Raw genomic sequence first — 24,386 nt, 5'->3', positions numbered from 1 at the left:
GACATTGAATTCTTCCCTCCGCGTTCTCCTCAAAGTTCCTCTTGCTCCTTTATAAACATTGATCAGAAATTTGCCCAGATTCGGTCAGTTATCAATAACTCTCAAGCCACGTTGGTAACTAAAGTGGATGAACTCCGGCAGGACTTTGTAATTCTGAAACATGACTTGCCGAAAATGAGAGAGGGCACATCAGAGGCGCAGCCAAGAATCTCGGATGTAGAGGATACGGATACTCGGAGGCCTATGCCAACTCCAATTGCATCATTAAAGAAATAAATGGTTCTAGTGAAAGAGCAGGAGAAATAACATCTGGATAGTGGCCTGCCGGAGAAAACCGAAGGGGCAGATGCCGTATCCTTCATCGATAACTGGCTGAAAGATCTGTTGGGTGCAGAAGTCTTCTCACTGTTTATTTTTTTTTTATCAGGTAATTTTTTATTAAACATTTTCAAAAACTGAAAAAAAAACAGGTAATCACATACAGAATAGTTCCCAAATAGTGTATTACATAAACGCATTAGAACCCCACAAAAATCCCTCCCATTTCACCCCTCACCCGACAAAAAACTCTCTTCTCTCCCGATGCATTTGGTCTCTCACAGCCAGAGTTTTCCGGTTATATCCTCCCCAACGCTCTCATCCATGTTAATCTAGAAGGAGCCAACCCGGGTGTGTCTAACCAAGATGCCCACATATCCTCCCATTTCTTGATTGTTCTTCTCTTTTGGTACACATATTTCTCTATATCTATATTATTATTAACTGCATCAGTAACTTCCGTGATTGTGGGTACAGAAGATCCCTTCCAGTGAGCCGCCACTCTCTTACGAGCCTGATATAATATTCGTGAGACTGCCAACTGTCCCTCCCGAGAGCGGCAAATTCTCCACCCGACCCAAGCGAGCCATTTTGGGGTCTAATACCATTTGACATTGATAGACAGTATTAAGTAAATCAGTCACATCCCCCCCCAAAACCTACGTAACCGGGGACAGTTCCAGGTCATATGTACCAGATCCGCATTGAGCATTCCACACTTCCAACAATCAGCCTCTCTAGCATATTCCATTATCAACAGCCGTACAGAAGTTCGATAAACTCGATGAAGCAAATAAAGATGCAACACTCTCTGCGCCTCACTAACCGAGACTTTCATGACTTCTTGCAATGCATCTTCCCATTGATCATCTGTTAAATCACCTACATCAACTTGCCACTTATTCTTTAATTTCTCCAAGCTTGCCACTCTCTTTTCCAACATTATTGCATATATCATGGATATAATACCTCTTGATCCTTCTCCCCTCACTACTCTATCCAACAGCAGAGTTTTGTATGGGTTACCTAGTGGAATGAGTCGCTTTTGTGTTTCACAAGCATGTCTCAGCTGGAAATATTGAAAAAATCTTGAATTAGGAATGGAAAACGTTTGTTTAAGATCCTCAAAGGATCGAAACTCCCCTTCCGAATAAAGCTGTGATATTATTTAATCCCTCTCCTCTCCCAAAGCTCAAAACCCTCTAATTTATTTAGCTCTGTACAAGTCAAGTTTCTCCAGATCAGGGAATGCCCCGTGACTCCCTGTATACCCAACATTTCTTACAAAGCTTGTGGCATGAGAACCATTTTTACTAGGTTTGCTCTTCCCACCATACTCATTGGTAGCCTGCACCAGTCCTTTACTTTTTGCTGAAATTTAGCAAGTAGTGGGGTAATGTTTAAACGCTTGAAATCTTGTATATTATGCCCAATATGGATTGCCAAGTATTTAAACTCTTTGACTACATTTAAGCGTCCGGCCGATCCCAAGGAGTTCTCGGGGGGCCTCTCCCATCGGCATAATTGAAGATTTCTCCCAGTTAATACGTAGACCAGAGATTGCTGCGAAGGATCCAAAGACTTCCATTGCCACCCTCAAAGAAGACGGCCAATCTCCCCCCAAAAAAAGCATATCATCAGCATACAACGCTATTTTTTCTTGCAAAGACTCATATTCAAACCCTTTAATTTTAGGTGTCACCCGAATCACTACTGCCAAGGGCTCAAACAGTACTGGAGACAGGGGGCACCCGTGTCTGGTCCCTCAGTGTAGGTTAATTGTATTTGAAATCTCCCCATTTACTCTAATTTTGGCCTCTAGTGTCGAATACAGTAGCTGTGTCCAGGCAATAAAATTTTTACGGAAACCCATCTTGGCTATTTGACGCTGTCAAGTGCTTTGGCAGCGTCCAAAGATGCAACTGCTCTAGGTTCCTTTCCACTTGATGGCATCTGTAGATTTAAATACAACCGAGGATATTAATTGCAGTCGATTTCTCCAGCATAAAACCATTTTGATCTGGATGAATAATACTAGATTTTACTCTAGACAGCCGCATCCCCAGAATCTTTGTCAAAATCTTGACATCAACATTTAAAAAGGAGATAGGCCGGTATGACTCTGAAAGACAAGGATCCTCATCAGCCTTGGGGATCACCAATATGATTGCTTCATTCAAGGACTGGGGCAAGTGCCCATCTTCCCTAGCCACTTCAAACACCTTCAGCAGCTGTGGAAGCATTATATTTGAGTACTGTTTATATACCTCCACAGGCAGCCCATCAGACCCCAGTGCCTTATTGTCTGCCATAGAATCTAGAGCCTCCTCTAATTCCTTCAGACTAATTGGTGCCTCCAGCCCAACAGTTTCTGGTTCTGACAGAGTAGACAGACTAGTAGTCCCCAAAAAGCTACTGAGCAACTCATCAGAGAACCCCCCTTGCGAATTATATAATGTCCAAAAACTCGCTAAAAGTTGCTAGAATTGCCCCAGAAGATCTTTCTAGTTCCCCGTTTTTATTTTTTATCTCCTCCACCATTGCAGGGCCAGATTGAGTCTTGATCAGGGTAGCTAGCAGATGTCCAGTTCCCTCTCCCTCCCCGAAATAAACCTGTCACCGAAAATATCATTTATCTGCAGCTTTTGAAAGCTTATGTTGGGCTGATCGTTTTTCCGCGTCCTTTAATGCGTTAAAATGTATATCAGACGGAATTTTCAAGTATTGCAGTTCTTCAGAGATAACTTCCTTCTGTAGGAGTTCCCCATATTCTCTAGACTTAGTTTTAACTCTATTCACTTCCGAGATCAACAATCCTCTGAGGTAGGCTTTAGACGCATCCCATTATTATTTCCCTGGGGGCCGTACCCTCATTAATAACAAAAAAATATTTTAGCAAGTCAGGAATCCTAGCACCTGCCTGAATAATAGGTATCCAGAATGCGTTGAACGACCATAGTGCTCGTTCCCCCCTGCCGCCATTTTCCCAGTCAAATGTCGCCAGAACAGGGGAGTGATCTGACAAGGCTCTAGGTTGGTACTCAACTCCTCTGGACAGTCAAACTGTCTGTGGGTTACCCAGTATCATATCAATCCTGGATAGCGAGCCATGAGAGAGGGACATACATGAGTACAATCTTGTTCGTGGATTATCTCTTCGCCATAAATCAACCAGTTCCACCTCATCCAACAATCTTCCAAAGGGTGTCTGATCGCTCAATGGTCCCCCTGACCCCTGCGATCGATCTAATGTGTTATCCAGTATATTGTTAAAATCGCCCAGTATTATCGTCGGGACTCCCGGATGTCTCTCTACGAACTGAAGACTCTCCAACACTGTTCCAAAATACGGAGGAGGGACATAAAGAGCTACAATCAAACATTCAGCCCCTCAAACGTACAAACCGACCATCCACGTCTATTTTGGATTCAGATTCACAGAACGTTGTAATTTTTTCTAAACAACACACTCCCCTAGAATAAGTGGAAAAGGTGGAATGAAAACACTTCCCAACCCATCGAGGATGCAAAGATTGAAGTCTATCCTTTGTCATATGTGTTTCCTGCAAACATATCACTTCCGCCTGCGAAAGTTTTACATAGTCAAGCACTGCTTTACGCTTAGTCGGCTCGTTCAGGCCCCGGACATTCCACGTCAATATTTTAAGGTTTCGGGCCATAGTACTTATGAGACATAAAAGCAATAGAGCGGCGTGAGGAAACATTTCTTGCATATACCTAGCCCCAAAAACCCCATACATCAAGAGACAATTGAGAGAAAATAGAAACAATTCCCAACATGCCCCCCCTTCCCAACCAGTTCAATACCCCATTTAACCATAGTACTGGAGGCCGGGGGTCGTCTTCTCCGCTTAGAGCGAGAGTCCAGACCATTAACCGTCAGCTCTCCAGAAAAAGGGAAGTGTTGTTAGCAGCTTATCACGCCAGCAATCAGGAGCTACAAAAAGGGAAAAACAAATCCTCTCCATACCGCAGTCCCAGTTCGCTCCACATATTGCCGGAGTCCTCGTTATCCAAATATTTTCGCATATTCAAAATTTAAACCAAGAAAAGGAAGGATTAAGAAACCATCAAAAAATTCTTTCCACTCTGTAGCCTGCATGCACCACTAGAGCGGACTTAAAGTGTACCAAAGGGGAGATCCATAATTTCTCCGCCGACAGTCAATCCAGAGGGAGGTATCTCGAAAAAACTCCCAAAAGGCATTTAGTGCAGATCCATTATCATGAAGTAGTTCATACATCAAGGATAAGCAGACTCAAGTCTCCGAATGACGTAATGTTTTCTCATTCTTATCCAGCCAATCCCATGCATCCTTCGGAGATTCGAAGAAATGGGTAGCTTCCATAGCAGCCACTCGCAGCTTGGCCGGATACAGCATTGGGTAAGGCACCTTTAAGGATCTCAACCGGCGTTTAACATCTTGAAATTGCCGTCTCTTATTTTGAACTTCAATGGAGAAATCCGGATGCAAAGAAATTTGTTGCCCATTTATTGTTAGGTCAGTCTTGTCTCTAGCCTCTCTCAAGATGGCGTCTCTATCCATATAATGAAGTATTCGGATCAAGACAGTGCGTGGCTGTGCCCCAGGTGGCTGAGGTTTAGTGGGGACCCTGTGGGCTCTTTCTATTGCAAACAATGGGAACAGAACATTATTCCCAAACGATTTGCGAATCCAGTCCTCAAAGTATTCCACAGCTCTATTTCCTTCTGCCTTCTCAGGGACCCCCCTATACGCACATTATTGCAGCGCATCCGATATTCCAAATCATCCTGCTTGGCTCTGAGTGCTTCTATTACTTTGCCGTATTGTTCAACTCGTGTTCTCACAGGCCATAATACATCTTCCACCTCACTCTGTCTCTCCTCCAGCTCAGTGGTTCTGTCATTTAGGGATCTAATGTCCTGCCTCACATTCCTCAGCTCATCTTTAATGTCTTTCATCTGCAGGACCAGCGCTGCATTCAGGACGTATTTGGTCTCAGATTTTGCTGAAAGACTGTAGTTCTTCAGATAGTTAGGGTTTAGGTCTACACTATCTAGTGTTGGACAGGAACAGTATTATTCCTTATTACTTGTGGGGCTTGTTAGTGTTGCTGATTACACATGGTTTTCTGTATCGTATAATATGTGTTCGCAGTGTGTATGGTGATTGCTTCAAGCTCTGGTCCTCTCTCAATTTTCCTCCTTTCCTCCACTCCACCTGTGATAATGTCTGGGTCAGATACATTTACGATGTTATGAGGTAACGACTATTAATGTGCTGAGTTGGAATGTTAGAAGGCTAAATTCCAAATTTAAAAGCGCCATTGTAATGGATTTTGTTAAGAAACATGTACTACATATCATTTACTTTCAGGAGACGCATCTCACAGGCCACAATGTGGTCATTTTGGAAGGTACGTTATGGTACACTGCACACTAGGTAATTTTTCTTTTTGACTGTCTTTTTTGGCATGGATTTCCCAAAAGGTTGTGTTGTTTCCAGTTAGCCCTATATTATGTGTGGATGACTTTAATGCCGTTAAACTATAGACCGTACAGGTGTTTTCTTATTATTCAAGTGCTTAAGCATCTCCCGAGCTTATACCTTCAATTCATAATGTTGGTTATACGCCATGGGGAGTTTATGATCATTCCGCATTAGTAGTTAAAGTGAGAATAGGTTCCCTAAATAGTTCTAAAATCTGGCGTATGCATCCTGGCTGGCTAGATTCCCCGGCGGTCTCTGAGGCAGTTCACTCTGCAAATGTTGATACGGATCACCCAAACCCATTAGTCACATGGGATGCCTTTAAGGCAACAAGTGGGACATTTACCGTATTTCTGGCATTGCTGCTGGGCAGAGACCCTTCTTAAAGATAGCGAGATGTCTCTGACTACTGAAGATGAAAGAGCTGAGAAGGCATACAATGCTAATCCCCAGCAATGGGCCCAGGCACTAAGGGAATTATTCTGACCAAGGAGCAAACGCCAAGGAAAATGCAGGTGAAGGAAGCTGCCATTTTTGAGGTAGAGGATAATTATTGGCTTACTTGGCTCATGCTGAGCGGCCTCCTGTATCCATTCCGTGTATCAGGAATCCAATGTGTGGATGGCATACCGACCCTCATGTGATTAATGAGATTTTGGGGGATTTTTTTTTTTTATCAAGATTTGTACACTTGTCTCCCATGTTGTAAACTCATTAATATCTGGTCTTCCCTTTGATGCTTGTCCCATAAGTAACCAGAGGCACAAGATGCCTCGATAAGTGAAGAGGAGATAGAAGACCTTCTGGGTAAACTCCTGGAACCGATGGTTTGGTAGGGGATTGGTACAAGACTCATTGTGATTTGGTTAAACATCGTTTGTTTGAGCTTTGAGACCATTTTTGAGAGGGGAGCTTCCTGACTCATCAGGGACATGCTGCCAGTGGTCTCACTGAAGCCAGGGAAGGACCTTGTGTCTCCTGATTCTTATCACACTGTTTCGTTATTTAACCCCTTTCCTACATTGGACGTAATATTCCGTCCATGTGACCTGGGCCCTAAGTCCCATGGACGGAATATTACGTCATAGCGATCAGCGGCGCCCACGTGGATAGCTGACTTCCTCAGTGCCTGCAAAGCGCAGGCATGAGGAAGTCTGCGTCTATGCCTGTGACAGATTGCTGATCTGTCACAGTGATCTGTGATGTGACAGATCAGCGATCTGTCACAGGACAGTGATGTCCCCCCTGGGACAACCTAATAAAGTTAAAAAAAAAAAAAAAAGTGTAAAAATAATTTTAAAAAAATCGCTAAATAAATTAGAAAAGAAAAAAAAAATATTCCCAAATAAATTCATTTTTTGGAAATAAAAAAAAAAAACAATAAAAGTACACATATTTGGTATCGCCGCGTCCGTAACGACCTGCCCTATAAAACTGTCCCATTAGTTAACCCCTTTAGCGAACCCCTTAAAAACTAAAAATAAAAAACAAAGCAAAAAATAATGATTTATTATCATACCGCCGAACAAAAAGTACAATAACGCGCAATCAAAAAGACGCATATAAATATCCATGGTACTGCTGAAAACGTCATCTTGTCCCGCAAAAAAACAGCCGCCATACAACATCATCGGCGAAAAAATAAAAGTTATAGCTCGCAGAATAAAGCGATGCAAAAATAATTATTTTTTATATAAAAGTTTTCATTGCAAAAAACCGCCAAGACATAAATGAGGTATCGCTGTAACTGTACCGACCCGAAGAATAAAACCGTCTTATCAATTTCACCGCACACGGAGCGGTGTAAACGCACCCCCCAAAAGAAATTCATGAAACGCTGGTTTTTGTTCATTCTGCATCCCAAAAATCGGAATAAAAAGCGATCAAAAAATGTCACGTGCCCGAAAATGATGCCAATAAAAACGTCAAATCGTCCCGCAAAAAATAAGACCTCACATGACTCAGTGGGTCAAAATACGGAAAAATTATAGCTCTCAATATGTGGTGATGCAAAAACTATTTTTACAATAAAAAGTGTCTTTTAGCCTATGACAGCTGCCAAACATAAAACCCCGCTATAAATAGTAAATCAATTCCCCCGTTATCACCCCCTTAGTTAGGGAAAAATAATAAAATTAAAAGAAAATGTATTTATTTCCATTTTCCCATTAGGGCTAGGGTTAGGGCTGAGATTAGGGTTAGGGGTGTGTTGGGGTTAGGGTTGGGGTTAGAATTGGGGGTTTCCACTGTTTGGGCACATCAGGTGCTCTCCAAATGCAACATGGCGTCGGATCTCAATTCCGGCCAATTCTGCGTTGAAAAAGTCAAATGGTGCTCCTTCCCTTCCAAGCTCTGCCATGCGCCCAAACAGTGTTTTACCCCCACATATAGGGTATCAGCCTACTCAGGACAAATTACAAAACAACTTTTGGGTTCCAATTTCTCCTGTTACCCTTAGGAAAATAAAAAATTGGAGGCAAAAATATCATTTTTGTGGAAAAAAATGATTTTTTTATTTTCACGCCCGGGCGTTATAAACTTCTGTGAATCACTTGGGGGTTCAAAGTGCTCACCACACATCTAGATAAGTTTCTTAGGGGATCTAGTTTCCAAAATGGGGTCACTTGTGGGGGTTTTCCACTGTTTAGGTACATCAGGGGCTCTCCAAAGCAACATGACACCCGCAGACCATTCCATCAAAGTCTGCATTCCAAAATGTCACTACTTCCCTTCCGAGCCCCGATGTGTGCCCATACAGTAGTTATCTCCCACATATGAGGTATCAGCGTACTCAGGACAAATTGGACAACAACTTTTGGGGTCCAATTTCTCCTGGTACCCTTGGGAAAATAAAAAAAATTGGGGACTAATTGATCATGTTTGTGGAAAAAATACGATTTTTTTATTTTCATGCCCGGGCATTATAAAGTTCTGTGAAGCCCTTGGGGGTTCAAAGTGCTCACCACACATCTAGATAAGTTACTTAGGGGGTCTAGTTTCCAAAATGGGGTCACTTGTGGGGGGTTTCCACTGTTTAGGTACATCAGGGGCTCTCCAAAAGCAACATGACACCCGCAGACCATTCCATCAAAGTCTGCATTCCAAAACGTCACTACTTCCCTTCCGAGCCCCGATGTGTGCCCATACAGTAGTTTTCTCCCACATATGGGGTATCAGCGTACTCAGGAAAAATTGGACAACAACTTTTGGGGTCCAATTTCTCCTGGTACCATTGAGAAAATAAAAAAATTGGTGACTAAAAGATCATGTTTGTGGAAAAAATACGATTTTTTTATTTTCACGCCCAGGCATTATAAACTTCTGTGAAGCACTGGGGGGGTTCCAAGTTCTCACCACACATCTAGATAAGTTCCTTGGGGGGGTCTAGTTTCCAAAATGGTGTCATTTGTGGGGGCTTTCCACTGTTTTGGTACATCAGTGGCTTTCCAAACGCGACATGGTGTCCGATCTCAATTCCAGCCAAAAACGTCAAATGGCGCTGCTTCCCTTCCGAGCTCTGCCATGCGCACAAATAGTGGTTTACCCCCACATGTGGGGTATCAGCGTACTCAGGACAAATTGCACAATAACTTTTAGGGTCCTGTTACCCTTGGGAAAATAGAAATTGGGGGTGAAAAGATCATTTTTGTGAAAAAAATATGATTTTTTAATTGTACCGCTGTACGTTATAAACTTCTGTGAAGCCCTTGTGGGTTCAAAGTTCTCACCACATATCTAGATAAGTTCCTTGGGGGGTCTAGTTCCCAAAATGGGGTCACTTGTGGGGGGTTTCCACTGTTTAGGTACATCAGGGGCTCTCCAAATGCAACATGGCGTCCGATCTGAATTCCAGCCAATTTTGCATTGAAAAAGTCAAACGGCGCTCCTTCCCTTCTGAGCTCTGCCATGCGCCGAAACAGTGGTACCCCCCCACATATCAGGTATCAGCGTACTCAGGACAAATTGCACAATAACTTTTGCAGTCCAATTTTTCCTGTTACCCTTGGTAAAATAAAAAAAATTGCACCTGAAGTATTTGTTTTGTGAAAAAAAGTAAAATGTTCATTTTTTTTTAAATATTCAAACAATTCCTGTGACGCAACTAAAGGGTTAATAAACTTCTTGAATGTGGTTTTGGGCACCTTAAGGGGTGCAGTTTTTAGAATGGTGTCACTTTTGGGTGTTTTCTATCATATAGACCCCGCAAAGTGGCTTCAAATGTGATGTGGTCCGTAAAAATAAAATGGTGTTTTAAAAATTAGAAATCGCTGGTCAACTTTTAACCCTTATAACTTCCTAACAAAAAAAATTTTGGTTCCAAAATTGTGCTGATGTAAAGTAAACATGTGGGAAATGTTACTTATCAAGTTTTTTGTGTGCTGTATCTCTGTGATTTAAGGGCATAAAAATTCAAAGATGGAAAATTGCGAAATTTTCGCCAAATTTCCATTTTTTTCACAAATAAACGCAAGTTATTTGAATGAAATATTACCACTAACATGAAATACAATATGTCACGAGAAAACATTGTCAGAATCACCGGGATCCCTGGAAGCGTTTCAGAGTTATTACCTCATAAAGGGACATTGGTCAGAATTGTAAAAATTGGCCCGGGAGTTAACGTGCAAACCACCCTTGGTAGTGAAGGGGTTAATATATTAAAGCTCTAGCTAAACGTCTTGCTTTGAGATTGAGTCTGGTTCTGTCAACATTAATACATCCTGACCAATCATTCCAAGCCATTAGTAGCAGCTGGCTGTGATGATCCCTCTCCAGGTTTTATGTCATGTCCCTGAATGTATATAAAGCCTTTGACTCTGGCAAATGGCAGTATTTGGTATTCACTACTATCGCACTTCAAGTTTGGTCTGTTTGATCCAGACAAAATTTCAAAAAAGAGTTTACTACTTTCCAGAAAGGTTAAGGAGGTTTGAGGTAGCTCTGGATGATTTGTGTTTTTATGGTCAAGCGGCTATGGACTCCTTTCTGCACTTAGTTTGGTCCTGTCCAAAAATTCTTCCATTCTGGTCTGGACTACTTCAGTTTCTTCATGAACACTTTGAATTCCCTAGATTGTTGTCCCCTACAGTGTGCCTGCTGGGTATTCTAGAGGAGCTTATTGATGGATCCTACCATAGACTATTTTTTAGATTTCTGTGCTAGAAAAATAATTATAATGGAATGGAAATGCACGGAAGTCCCTTGTATGCTCCAAAAAATATATTCCATTATCTAAAGTCCTCTATACAAATAGGCGATGTGCTTATAAGTTTGGTAAGGTATAGGGTTGGTGGTCAGCAATAGCAGACACTGCTCAGTAGGATTCCCAATTGAATACAAACGCATGGGCCATGCACATACAGTGAGCAAGTCGGTAAGACAGTGTTCACACCACCAAGAGACTGAAACACAGAGAAACAGTACAACAAACATGAAAAAATACTCTGCTGTAAAAAAAATCTAACAATAAACAGCAAGTGCTAGTAAACAGATAGCAAAACAGGGTATTTAGTTGATAATGTAAATGTAATGTAAAATAATACAATTTTGTGTCATCTAGGGCGAACACTTAAAGGAAGTGAAAGATGAACCCGCGACCAATGCAGAAGAAGATGCTCGTGTATGGGCTACACTGACGTGCAAGGAGGAAGACATCCCCATGAATATAAGTACTGGTAAGGTACAATGGGGTAGCAAGACGGTGGCATGCCAGAATGTTTCTATAGACCGGGCCTACAATTATGGGAGACATTTGGGCTCTGTTCTCCGAAAACGGAACAAAAATACAGAATTCTTTGCAAAATGTACTTGTTTACTAACTGACGTAAATGAAGGCAGGGGACATCCATTGCGGTGGCCATCTATTTTCCATTCCGTGTCAATTTTTACAACAGAAGAAACGACGTGGCATGCAGAATTATTTTTTCTCTCATACCATTTTTGTAACAGACAAGGAGACCTCTCTCATGGACCTGTGAATAGAGTCTTAGCTACTTACCACGGTTTTTTGCTATTTGCATTTTCTTGGAGTTCATCATCATAGTTTTACAGCAGCATCTTGAAGAACGTGGCTTCCTACTACTCTCCATACAATGTTAGTATCTGTGCTAATATCAGCACTGCTGCTTCTCTTAGGATTACACACACTTTATATATTTCTACACAGAATTCCCTCTTAAAGCACCAAGAAGGACTTATCCGTTTCGGTGATCACACGGGCTCAGAAGCTGTGATCATACAGTCACCTCAGAAGCACAGCAGTGATTGACAGCCAGGTTCCCAATGTAACTACTGGAATCTGCCTGTTTAGCGCTCTACATGCCACTGTCGATAGCAAACCACAACACCTAGTTGGTTAGATGAGGGGAGCTACCTGTTACTACAGCTCAAGCAATATTTATCTTTCACAGTAAAAAGTGTTAAAATAAAATTAAAAAAAACTAAAATTGCTGTTTTTTCGCATTCCACCACCCAAAAAAATCTAAGTAAAAAAAAAAAAAATCATCAAATAAACAAATCGAGTCAGGAAAAAAAAAAAAAACGTTATGGTGCTCAGCGCTCAATATAAAAACAAATAGTTTTTCCTAATAAAGTGTTTTCAATGTGTAAGGCTACATTCCCACAATGAGGTTTTGGTGAGTTTTTGACGCTGCAGAATTTCTGCACCCATTTAAATCGGGTAACGTGTTTTTTTATTCCGTTTTTTATATGCCTTTTTAACATGTTTTTGACACTGCATCTCTTTTTGTTGTGTCATACCTTAAATAAAGTTACTCTGTTTTGATACCTCCTGCCATTTAGTTTTTAACTTCAACATCTTTATTGATAAATTTGGTGCAGAATGACGCGATTCTGCAGTGGAAACCCTAAAAACACTTGTAAGGTTTTCTTTCTGCAGATTTTCTTCACCTAATGCCTAGTCTATGGGAACATCTGCACATAAAAGTCAGCGTACCCTCAAGAGAAATTGATATGTTGTGGATTTTAAACACTCACCGCAGGTCAGTTTATGCTGAGTGAAAAAGCAGCACAGGGGGCAGGAGGTTTCTATACATCCCATTCACTTTGCTGAAGCTATAAGGCTGGTTTCACATTAGCGCTTTTGTGCGCAGCGCATCGTGCGCACCTGTGCACCTATGTTTAACATGACGTGCGCATGGTCTTGCGCACACTTGCGTTTTCGTGCGCATGCATTTTTTTGTCTTTCGCGCCAGGCGCAACATGTTGCATTTTTTGGTCCGCCCTGTCTCGACAAAAAAACGTATGCGCACACTTGCGCACGGAATGTACAAAAACAACACATTGAAGTCTATGGGAACGCATGCGTGCACATGGTCTTGCGCACGCTTGCGTTTTTGAGGTAAACAAGTCTGGAATGTTCTCTAGACAATGGAAAAAATGTCACACCTAGAAACGCATGCGCATAAAAAACGCGAACGCATGCAAAAACGCATGTAAAACGCAAGCAACGCTGCGTTTTTTTGACGCATCAGCGTACGCATGACGCTAAAAAAAGCGCGTTTGTTTTGTGTTTTTCTTTGCGTTTTTTATGCGCCCGATGCGCTGCGGAAAAAAAAACGCTAATGTGAAACTAGCCTAAGATGCTGTAAAAATACACAGCATCAAAAATGCATGAAAAGCTCATTTGGGAATGTAGCCTAAAAGTAAGAAAAAGATATCAGCTTATTATTACCTTAATCATACTGTCCAGCAAAATACAGATGTGTGAAAAAGCCTTATATTGAAAGGTAGCCTAGAAGATCCGACCTCCAGCAGGATCCTTGGCCTGTGGCAGACCCGCAGGCCATTGTTAAGCCTCCAGTTGCCACCCTGCAATTCTTTATATTAAACTGACAGGAGGACAGAGGGAGCCCCTCAATCTTTCTCACTCTTTACATGTCGTGGTTGCTACTGATCATTGCGTATAAGGAGTTCACAGAGGCGCTCAAGCTGGCCACAGTGCTCAGTCCACACCGCTGTGTTCCTGTGACACAGTGGGAGCCACAATCCTGGGGGTGAGACAGGACGCCTAATGAGAAGTGACACGTTCCTTTAGGACCTGAACCTGCATGAAAGTGACAGGCAAGCGGTTCAAGATAATGTTTCTTTTTAGCTGGACAACCCCTTTACATGGCTGTGTCCATATTTTATACAGATAAGTCCTGTCAAAGCTGCCCACAAGAAAACATCATTGAAATTCAGTGTGATGAAGAGGGGGGAATGGCTACAAGCGTAAGTTCAGGTAAGCAAAGCGAGTCCTTGAAAATCAGCCTGCAGTAGTGACATTTGTTGTAGTTAAAGGTCCGCCACCCTCAATAATGGCACCCCGATGAACGGTGGTGACTGGTAAGGATGTATCAGGCATTTCTAGAGACCTGGTCCATCATGTTATAGTCTCTGTAATACTCGTAAACCGTCTCTTTCCCTTTTCCTATTCAGGTAAATCAAAAGTCAGTCATATGCATAAAACACCAGTAGATGCAGCAGACGACATTGCTGATGTCCCAGATGGACGCAGAATGGATTCCTTTGAGACAATGGTAAGATTTTGTTTGTGTAAAGCAAGATAAAACATGTTTTGACGGGCATGTGTAAATGAGACAACAGTGCGAAGGTTAAAAAATGGCTGCTCTCTTGAGAATGGGACCTCATAACTGCTTTCAGATCTCCCAACATCTTTAAAAAGCAGGCTGGTCTGCTTGAGTCTACAAGGACGTTGTAGGGTCACCAGCTGCATGGGGATTAAGCCACTGCAGGAGTGGGGAGCCATCTGTCAGACACAGCTGAACTCCCCATAGAGAAGGCAGAAATGGTTTATTACCACGTCTGCTTAATACTGAACAAGCACAGTGCATACAGTGTACGAAGCGCTGACAGAGCTTCCCTCTACAGGTGATCATGTAAGTGCTGGGAGGGAGCAAAAGCTACTTGGTCTCAGAAGACAGAAAAACAAGTATTTTAAGCAAAAAAGTATTTTAATGTTCAAGTGCTTTCAACAGTATTTTATGACGTTATGGAAGCGAAGTGTGTGAGCTAATTTTAATGGGAGTCTGTCACGTCCCAAAACTGAAATTAAACTATTTAGCCTCTATAAAACTCATACTATCACTATAGATGTTTGTGAATGTGTTGTATATAAAGACAGTTTTATTACATATGTAAATGAAGGTGCTTAGGTGCTCCCTAGGCGTGGTCAAGAGCTCCGCTCGCTGCGCACAGGATCACAAAGGAGTCTACAGGTGCTATATAGAAGGGGAAGATTAGCGTGCACTGCACACATTAACATTGTGCCCATTCTCATCCCTTATGTCATCGACAGATTCCACTGCTTTATGATCCTGTGTGCAGTGAGCGGCCACTATACACAGGATCACACAGGAGTCTACTGCTGCTATACAGAAGAGGAAGATTACCATGCACTGCACACAATAACATTGTGCACATTCTCATCCCTCATGTCATCGACAGCTTCCAGTGCTTTATGATCCTGTGTGCAGTGAGCGGCCACTATACACAGGATCACACAGGAGTCTACAGCTGTTATACAGAAGAGGAAGATAGCGTGCACTGCACACACTAACATTGCACACATTCTCATCCCTCATGTCATCGACGGCTTCCAGTGCTTTATGATCCTGTGTGCAGTGAGCGGCCACTATACACAGAATCGCACAGGAGTCAGGAGTCTACAGCTGCTATATAGAAGAGGAAGATTAGCGTGCACTGCACACACTAACATTGCACACATTCTCATCCCTCATGTCATCGACGGCTTCCAGTGCTTTATGATCCTGTGTGCAGTGAGCGGCCTCTATACACAGGAGCCTACAGATGCTATAAAGAAGAGGAATATTAGCGTGCACTGCACACACTAACATTGTGCACATTCTCATCCGTCATGTCATGGACGGCTTCCAGCGCTTTATGATCCTGTGTGCAGTGAGCGGCCTCTATACACAGGAGCCTACAGTTGCTATACAGAAGAGGAAGATTAACGTGCACTGCACACAATAACATTGTGCACATTCTCATCCCTCATGTCATGGATGGCTTCCACTGCTTTATGATCCTGTGTGTAGTGAGCGGCCACTATACACAGGATCACACAGGAGTCTACAGATGCTATACAGAAGGGGAAGATTAGCGTGCACTGCACACACTAACATTGCGCACATTCTCATCTCTTATGTCATCGACGGCTTCCAGTGCTTTATGATCCTGTGTGCAGTGAGAGGCCTCTATACACAGGATCACACAGGAGCCTACAGATGCTATACAGAAGAGGAAGATTAGCGTGCACTGCGCACACTAACATTGTGCACATTCTCATCCCTCATGTCGTCGACGGCTTCCAGTGCATTATGATCCTGTGTGCAGTGAGCGGCCTCTATACACAGGAGCCTACAGATGCTATACAGAAGAGGAAGATTAGCGTGCACTGCGCACACTAACATTGTGCACATTCTCATCCCTCATGTCATGGACGGCTTCCAGTGCTTTATGATCCTGTGTGCAGTGAGCGGCCACTATACACAGGAGTCTACAGATGCAATATAGAAGAGGAAGATTAGCGTGCACTGCACACACTTACATTGTGCACATTCTCATCCCTCATGTCATGGACGGCTTCCAGTGCTTTATGATCCTGTGTGCAGTGAGCGGCCAATATACAGTCATATGTAAAAGTTTGGGCACCCCTATTAATATTAACCTTTTTTCTTTATAACAATTTTGGTTTTTGCAACAGGTATTTCAGTTTCATATATCTAATAACTGATGGACTCAGTTATATTTCTGGATTCAAATGAGGTTTATTGTACTAACAGAAAAGGTGCAATCTGCATTTAAACAAAATTTGACCGGTGCAAAAGTATGGGCACCCTTATCATTTTCTTGATTTGAACACTCCTAACTACTTTTTACTGACTTCCTGAAGCACTAAATTGGTTTTGTAACCTCATTGAGCTTTGAACTTCATAGCCAGGTGTATCAAATCATGAGAAAAGGTATTTAAGGTGGCCACTTGCAAGTAGTTCTCCTATTTGATTCTCCTATGAAGAGTGGCATCATGGGCTCCTCAAAACAACTCTCAAATGATCTGAAAACAAAGATTATTCAACATAGCTTTTCAGGGGAAGGATACAAAAAGTTGTCTCAGAGATTTAACCAGTCAGTTTCCACTGTGAGGAACATAGTAAGGAAATGGAAGAACACAGGTACAGTTCTTGTTAAGCCCAGAAGTGGCAGGCCAAGAAAAATATCACAAAGGCAGAGAAGAAGAATGGTGAGAACAGTCAAGGACAATCCACAGACCACCTCCAAAGACCTGCAGCATCATCTTGCTGCAGATGGTGTCACTGTGCATCGGTCAACAATACAGTGCATGCATAACGCCTTTTTGTATGACCAAACAACTCAATCTTTGTTTCATCAGTTCACAGGACCTTCTTCCAAAATGTAACTGGCTAGTCCAAATGTGCTTTTGCAGACCTCAGACGACTCTGTTTGTGGCGTGCTTGCAGAAACGGCTTCTTTCACATCACTCTCCCATACATACAGCTTCTCCTTGTGCAAAGTGCGCTGTATTGTTGACCGATGCACAGTGACACCATCTGCAGCAAGATGATGCTGCAGGTCTTTGGAGGTGGTCTGTGGATTGTCCTTGACTGTTCTCACCATTCTTCTTCTCTGCCTTTCTGATATTTTTCTTGGCCTGCCACTTCTGGGCTTAACAAGAACTGTACCTGTGTTCTTCCATTTCCTTACTATGTTCCTCACAGTGGAAACTGACAGGTTAAATCTCAGAGACAACTTTTTGTATCCTTCCCCTGAAAAGCTATGTTGAATAATCTTTGTTTTCAGATCATTTGAGAGTTGTTTTGAGGAGCCCATGATGCCACTCTTCATAGGAGAATCAAATAGGAGAACTACATGCAAGTGGCCACCTTAAATACCTTTTCTCATGATTTGATACACCTGGCTATGAAGTTCAAAGCTCAATGAGGTTACAAAACCAATTTAGTGCTTCAGGAAGTCAGTAAAAAGTAGTTAGGAGTGTTCAAATCAAGAAAATGATAAGGGTGCCCATACTTTTGCACCGGTCAAATTTTGTTTAAATGCAGATTGCACATTTTCTGTTAGTACAATAAACCTCAGTTGAATCCAGAAATATAACTGAGTCTATCAGTTATTAGATATATGAAACTGAAATACCTGTTGCAAAAACCAAAATTGTTATAAAGAAAAAAGGTTAATATTAATAGGGGTGCCCAAACTTTTACATATGACTGTACATAGGAGTCTACAGATGCTATATAGAAGAGGAAGATTAGCGTGCACTGCACCCACTAACATTGTGCACATTCTCATCCCTCATGTCATCAATGGCTTCCAGTGCTTTATGATCCTATGTACAGTGAGCGGCCACTATACAGAGGATCACACAGTAGTCTACAGATGCTATACAGAAAAGGAAGATTAGTGTGCACTGCACACACTAACATTGCACACATTCTCATCCCTCATGTCATCGACGGCTTCCAGTGCTTTATGATCCTGTGTGCAGTGAGCGGCCTCTATACACAGGAGCGTACAGATGCTATACAGAAGAGGAAGGTTAGCGTGCACTGCACACTAACATTGTGTACATTCTCATCCCTCATGTCATGGACGGCTTTCAGTGCTTTATGATCCTGTGTGCAGTGTGCGGCCACTATACATAGGATATGAAAAAATACCAAAGTTTTTATTTTCAGACCAGAAAAAACATACACATGTTTAAAAACATTTAAAAATGTCCACAAGAACATACATTATTGATCCAAAATCAAGAATATAATATTCAAGAAAGTCTCCACTGGCTACAAAATCTCTTAATATACAGAGTTAATGCATAATATCATATTGAAAAACACTGCTAGACATATTGCATGATAACATTCACACCTGACCAGCAGGAGATAAAAACTGAATCTGGTAAGGACATAGTTAGTTAATAGGGCATAGCCCAAAATGCCTCTGACCCCTGCACAATAGCATTAAGCCTAAAGTACTCACCCAAACAACAATGAGTAAACTGAGTGAGAGCAGACTAAGATGTGAATAGAGGCAATCTGATACTTCACCGTAGACAGTCAAGAAGGTCGCCCCATAACCCAGAGAGCATTGATAACGCCAAGTGGAGAACACAGACCAAAGCAGACCTGAGAATGTGCCCGATGTCACCGTGTGCTCTAAAAGGAGAGGGAGATGAGAATGTGCACGATGTCACAGTGTGCTCTAAAAGGATATGGAGATGAGAATGTGCCCGATGTCACTGTGCTCTAAAAGGAGATGGAGATGAGAATGTGCACAATGTCACCGTGTGCTCTAAAAGGAAAGGGAGATGAGAATGTGCCCGATGTCACCGTGTGCTCTAAAAGGAGAGGGAGATGAGAATGTGCACGATGTCACCGTGTGCTCTAAAAGGAGAGGGAGATGACAATGTGCACGATGTCACCGTGTGCTCTAAAAGGAGAGGGAGATGAGAGTGTGCACGATGTCACCGTGTGCTCTAAAAGGAGAGGGAGATGAGAATGTGCACGATGTCACCGTGTGCTCTAAAAGGAGAGGGAGATGAGAATGTGCACGATGTCACCGTGTGCTCTAAAAGGAGAGAGAGATGAGAATGTGCCCGATGTCACCGTGTGCTCTAAAAGGAGAGGGAGATGAGAATGTGCACGATGTCACCGTGTGCTCTAAAAGGAGAGGGAGATGAGAATGTGCCCGATGTCACCGTGTGCTCTAAAAGGAGAGGGAGATGAGAATGTGCCCGATGTCACCGTGTGCTCTAAAAGGAGAGGGAGATGAGAACGTGCACGATGTCACCGTGTGCTCTAAAAGGAGAGGGAGATGAGAATGTGCCCAATGTCACCGTGTGCTTTAAAAGGAGAGGGAGATGAGAATGTGCACGATGTCACCGTGTGCTCTAAAAGGAGAGGGAGATGAGAATGTGCCCAATGTCACCGTGTGCTTTAAAAGGAGAGGGAGATAAGAATGTGCACGATGTCACCGTGTGCTTTAAAAGGAGAGGGAGATGAGAATGTGCACGATGTCACCGTGTGCTCTAAAAGGAGAGGGAGATGAGAGTGTGCACGATGTCACCGTGTGCTCTAAAAGGAGAGGGAGATGAGAATGTGCACGATGTCACCGTGTGCTCTAAAAGGAGAGGGAGATGAGAATGTGCACGATGTCACCGTGTGCTCTAAAAGGAGAGGGAGATGAGAATGTGCCCGATGTCACCGTGTGCTCTAAAAGGAGAGGGAGATGAGAATGTGCACGATGTCACCGTGTGCTCTAAAAGGAGAGGGAGATGAGAATGTGCCCGATGTCACCGTGTGCTCTAAAAGGAGAGGGAGATGAGAATGTGCTGATGTCACCGTGTGCTCTAAAAGGAGAGGGAGATGAGAACGTGCACGATGTCACCGTGTGCTCTAAAAGGAGAGGGAGATGAGAATGTGCCCGATGTCACCGTGTGCTCTAAAAGGAGAGGGAGATGAGAATGTGCCCGATGTCACCGTGTGCTCTAAAAGGAGAGGGAGATGAGAACGTGCACGATGTCACCGTGTGCTCTAAAAGGAGAGGGAGATGAGAATGTGCCCAATGTCACCGTGTGCTTTAAAAGGAGAGGGAGATGAGAATGTGCACGATGTCACCGTGTGCTCTAAAAGGAGAGGGAGATGAGAATGTGCCCAATGTCACCGTGTGCTTTAAAAGGAGAGGGAGATAAGAATGTGCACGATGTCACCGTGTGCTTTAAAAGGAGAGGGAGATGAGAATGTGCACGATGTCACCGTGTGCTCTAAAAGGAGAGGGAGATGAGAGTGTGCACGATGTCACCGTGTGCTCTAAAAGGAGAGGGAGATGAGAATGTGCACGATGTCACCGTGTGCTCTAAAAGGAGAGGGAGATGAGAATGTGCACGATGTCACCGTGTGCTCTAAAAGGAGAGGGAGATGAGAATGTGCCCGATGTCACCGTGTGCTCTAAAAGGAGAGGGAGATGAGAATGTGCACGATGTCACCGTGTGCTCTAAAAGGAGAGGGAGATGAGAATGTGCCCGATGTCACCGTGTGCTCTAAAAGGAGAGGGAGATGAGAATGTGCTGATGTCACCGTGTGCTCTAAAAGGAGAGGGAGATGAGAACGTGCACGATGTCACCGTGTGCTCTAAAAGGAGAGGGAGATGAGAATGTGCCCAATGTCACCGTGTGCTTTAAAATGAGAGGGAGATGAGAATGTGCACGATGTCACCGTGTGCTCTAAAAGGAGAGGGAGATGAGAATGTGCCCAATGTCACCGTGTGCTTTAAAAGGAGAGGGAGATGAGAATGTGCACGATGTCACCGTGTGCTTTAAAAGGAAAGGGAGATGAGAATGTGCACGATGTCACCGTGTGCTCTAAAAGGAGAGGGAGATGAGAATGTGCACGATGTCACCGTGTGCTCTAAAAGGAGAGGGAGATGAGAATGTGCCCGATGTCACCGTGTGCTCTAAAAAGAGAGGGAGATGAGAATGTGCCCGATGTCACCGTGTGCTCTAAAAGGAGAGGGAGATGAGAATGTGCCCGATGTCACCGTGTGCTCTAAAAGGAGAGGGAGATGAGAATGTGCCCGATATCACCGTGTGCTCTCTCATCTCCCTCTCTGCTGTATAGCAGCTGTGCACTCCAGTGTGCTCCTTTGTGCAGCAAATGGCCGCTGTACACAGGAAAAGGCATGTATAAACTGACATACACCATTGCCGTGAAGGAGTTTTTTGTCAGGAGTTATTTTTTTTAGACTAATTAAGAACAAAGTAGTTATTAATTTCCCATATTTCCACATTTAGTATTTGTTTAAATATACATAGTACCACTCCTTATTGTACTGATTACATTTTTTGTGTATAATCTAGAATGCCAGTCTGAATATTGTAATAATTGATGGTGGTGAAGGCGATCTGCAATTTAAAGAAGAGGAGGATAAAATTTCTTTAGGTGCTAGACCAGGTGAGTCATTTAAGAAAGCTGGTATTGAATGTATTGACATTTTGACTTCATAGTTGGGAAGGAGTACAGGTTAGTCTTGGTAATCATGCAGGCATGATTATTGCCAGGAGCTCGACTTAACTGGCAACCGCTCTCTTTCAGCAACATCCAGTGTCGGTGCCAGCTCCATTGCTGGCTGTTTAACCCTCCAAATGCCTGTGTTCAATAGTGACCGTGGATCTAGATGGATCACCATTAAGTGATCGTGGGGTGCTTTGACAACCCAAGGCTAAGCAACGCCTCTGGGACTGACAGGGTCTAAGAGGCTATATGTCATTATGAAACTGACATATAATGCATTTTTTTTAAAAAAAATGTAAAAAAAAATTACAAAATAATAATAAAAAAATCCACTAATAAATACATTTTTATTGAATACAAAATATCATGCCTATAATTGATCATTTATCAGACTTAAGTCCAAAGAAAAGGGGCAACTCAGTATTAAAGCACACAACAGAGATATAATTGATTTAAAAAATGCCCAAAAGGTGATTGTTGCATAATCAAAATATGAAATACACACTAAATGGTATTTTGTGCATAAAAGTATGAATATTTTATTAAACCATTAAATCATTTAAAATATCAGTAAGTACAAAATATGAGTCAGTACGTGGTGAAAGACAACATGGTCAGAACAGCTGGTAAAAAATATACATGTATTGTCATGATCAGGTGAATATTGGCAAACAGGAACGGGTTAAAAGAGAGGGAATATCCCCAAGTTCCATCTTAACATATCCATATAGTATCTTTTCTAGTGGAAATCCCTGTATACACCATCACAAAGCTCAGTGGCAAGTCAATTAACCCTATATACTAATCCTGAGCACTTATTATTCAGCCATCAGCACATGTCATAGAAAGTTTTCTTACCCATAGTGGTAATACCGAGGGTCCTACCAACGCCCCTACGCGTTTCGCACACAAAGGGCTTCCTCGGGGGGCTTTAATAAAATATTCATACTTTTTTGCACAAAATACCATTTTGTGTGTATTTCATATTTTGATTATGCAACAATCACCTTTTGGGCATTTTTGAACTCAATTATATCTCTGTGGTGTAATAAATACTTTATGTAGAAAAATTAAATAAAACAAAAAAGTACATGTTTGGTATCGCCGCGTCCGTAAAAATCCGATCTATAAAAGTGTCACACTGGTTAACCCCTTCAGTGAACGCCGTAAAAAACACAAAAAAGTAACAAATTATACTTTATCATCATACTGCTTGGAAAAAGTGGAATGCAATCAAAAAGACAAATGGTAATAAAAAAGTATCACTGAAAGCGCCATCTTGTCCCGAAAAAAATAAGCCACCATACAGACCCATCAGCGGAAAAATAAAAAGTTATAGCTCTCAGAATAAACAATGCAAAAATAATTATTTTTTTTCTATAAAATAGTTTTTATTGGGTAAAAGCGCCAAAAGATATATCTGAGGTATTGCTGTAATCGTACTGACCCGAAGAATAAAACTGCGTTATCAATTTTACCACACACCAAACGAAGAAAGAAAAATTATTCCTGAATTGCTGGTTTTTGTTCATTCTGCCTCTACAAAAATCAGAATAGAAAGCAATCAAAAAATGTCATTTGCCCGAAAATGATACCAATAAACGTCAGCTCGTCCCACAAAAAACAAGACCTCACATGACTCTGTGGGCTGAAATGTGTAAAAATTATAGCTCTCAAAATATGGCGATGCAAAAACTTGTTCTTGCAAAAAAAAAAAAAGTGTGTGACAGCAACCAAACGTAAAAACCCGATATAAACCTGATATTGCTGTAATCGCACCGACCCAAAGAATGAAGTTCTTCCGTGCTCTGCTATGTGCAGTAGTTTCCCACCATATATAGTGTATTGTTTAGCAAATTGAATTACAAATTGAGAGAAAATTTGGAGAAATAGGATAACAATGTTTGGGTCCACTTTCTCTTATTACAGCTTAATGAGAAATCTAGGGCTAAAGTAACATTTTTGTTGAATAAACATAATTTTTTATTTTCATGTCCCAATGTTACAAAATTCTATGAAGCACATGTGGGTTCAAAATGCTCCCTACATCCTGGGATGAATTCTTTGCAGGGTGATCTGATGTGTTGGCACCTCAGGGGCTCTGCAAATGGGACATGACATCCACAATCCATTCCAGACAAATTTGTGCTCCAAAAGTCAGTGGCGCTTTCTCCGTCCATGCCCTGCAGTGGGGTATTGCCACTTTTGGGAGAAATTGCATAACAAATACCTTCAAGCATTCTTGGCTATGTTTTTTTAACACCTTTCTGACATTTGACGTACTATCCCGTCCAGATGACCCGGGCCCATATGACCATGGACGTCATGCCCTTTAATGTGATACCGCGACTTAAGTCGCGGTGATCGCATTAAAATTCTGAAGATGGTGTCGGCCTCCCGGGCTCTAATCCCGGCCTCCTGAGCACTGTGATTGGCTGTTGAATTTTGAACAGCCAATTGCAGCCTCTCTCTCTGCAGCCTTGGCTGAA

General features: G+C 42.3%; 1 protein-coding gene across 4 annotated transcripts in view; it reads left to right on the top strand.

The window, feature by feature from the left end:
* LOC141074258 (uncharacterized) overlaps positions 1-24,386 on the top strand; it is a 114,843-nt gene that overhangs the window by 57,680 nt on the left and 32,777 nt on the right. For 3 of the 4 annotated variants that reach the window (XM_073561880.1, XM_073561878.1, XM_073561879.1), the window contains 4 exons: positions 11,373-11,487; positions 13,968-14,054; positions 14,252-14,352; positions 21,744-21,837. In XM_073561880.1, the coding sequence (XP_073417981.1) occupies positions 11,373-11,487; positions 13,968-14,054; positions 14,252-14,352; positions 21,744-21,837 (397 nt within the window). Of the gene's footprint in view, positions 1-4,528; positions 4,724-11,372; positions 11,488-13,967; positions 14,055-14,251; positions 14,353-21,743; positions 21,838-24,386 lie in introns of those variants that run through there. The other variant, XM_073561881.1, reaches the window with a different exon arrangement.

Source organism: Dendrobates tinctorius, unplaced genomic scaffold, assembly GCF_039654945.1.
Source record: "Dendrobates tinctorius isolate UK_male_01 unplaced genomic scaffold, ASM3965494v1 ptg000331l, whole genome shotgun sequence".
Taxonomy (NCBI): Eukaryota; Metazoa; Chordata; class Amphibia; order Anura; family Dendrobatidae; genus Dendrobates; species Dendrobates tinctorius.
The sequence above is the reverse complement of the archived record's forward strand: the minus strand, read 5'-3'. Positions and strand labels throughout refer to the sequence as shown.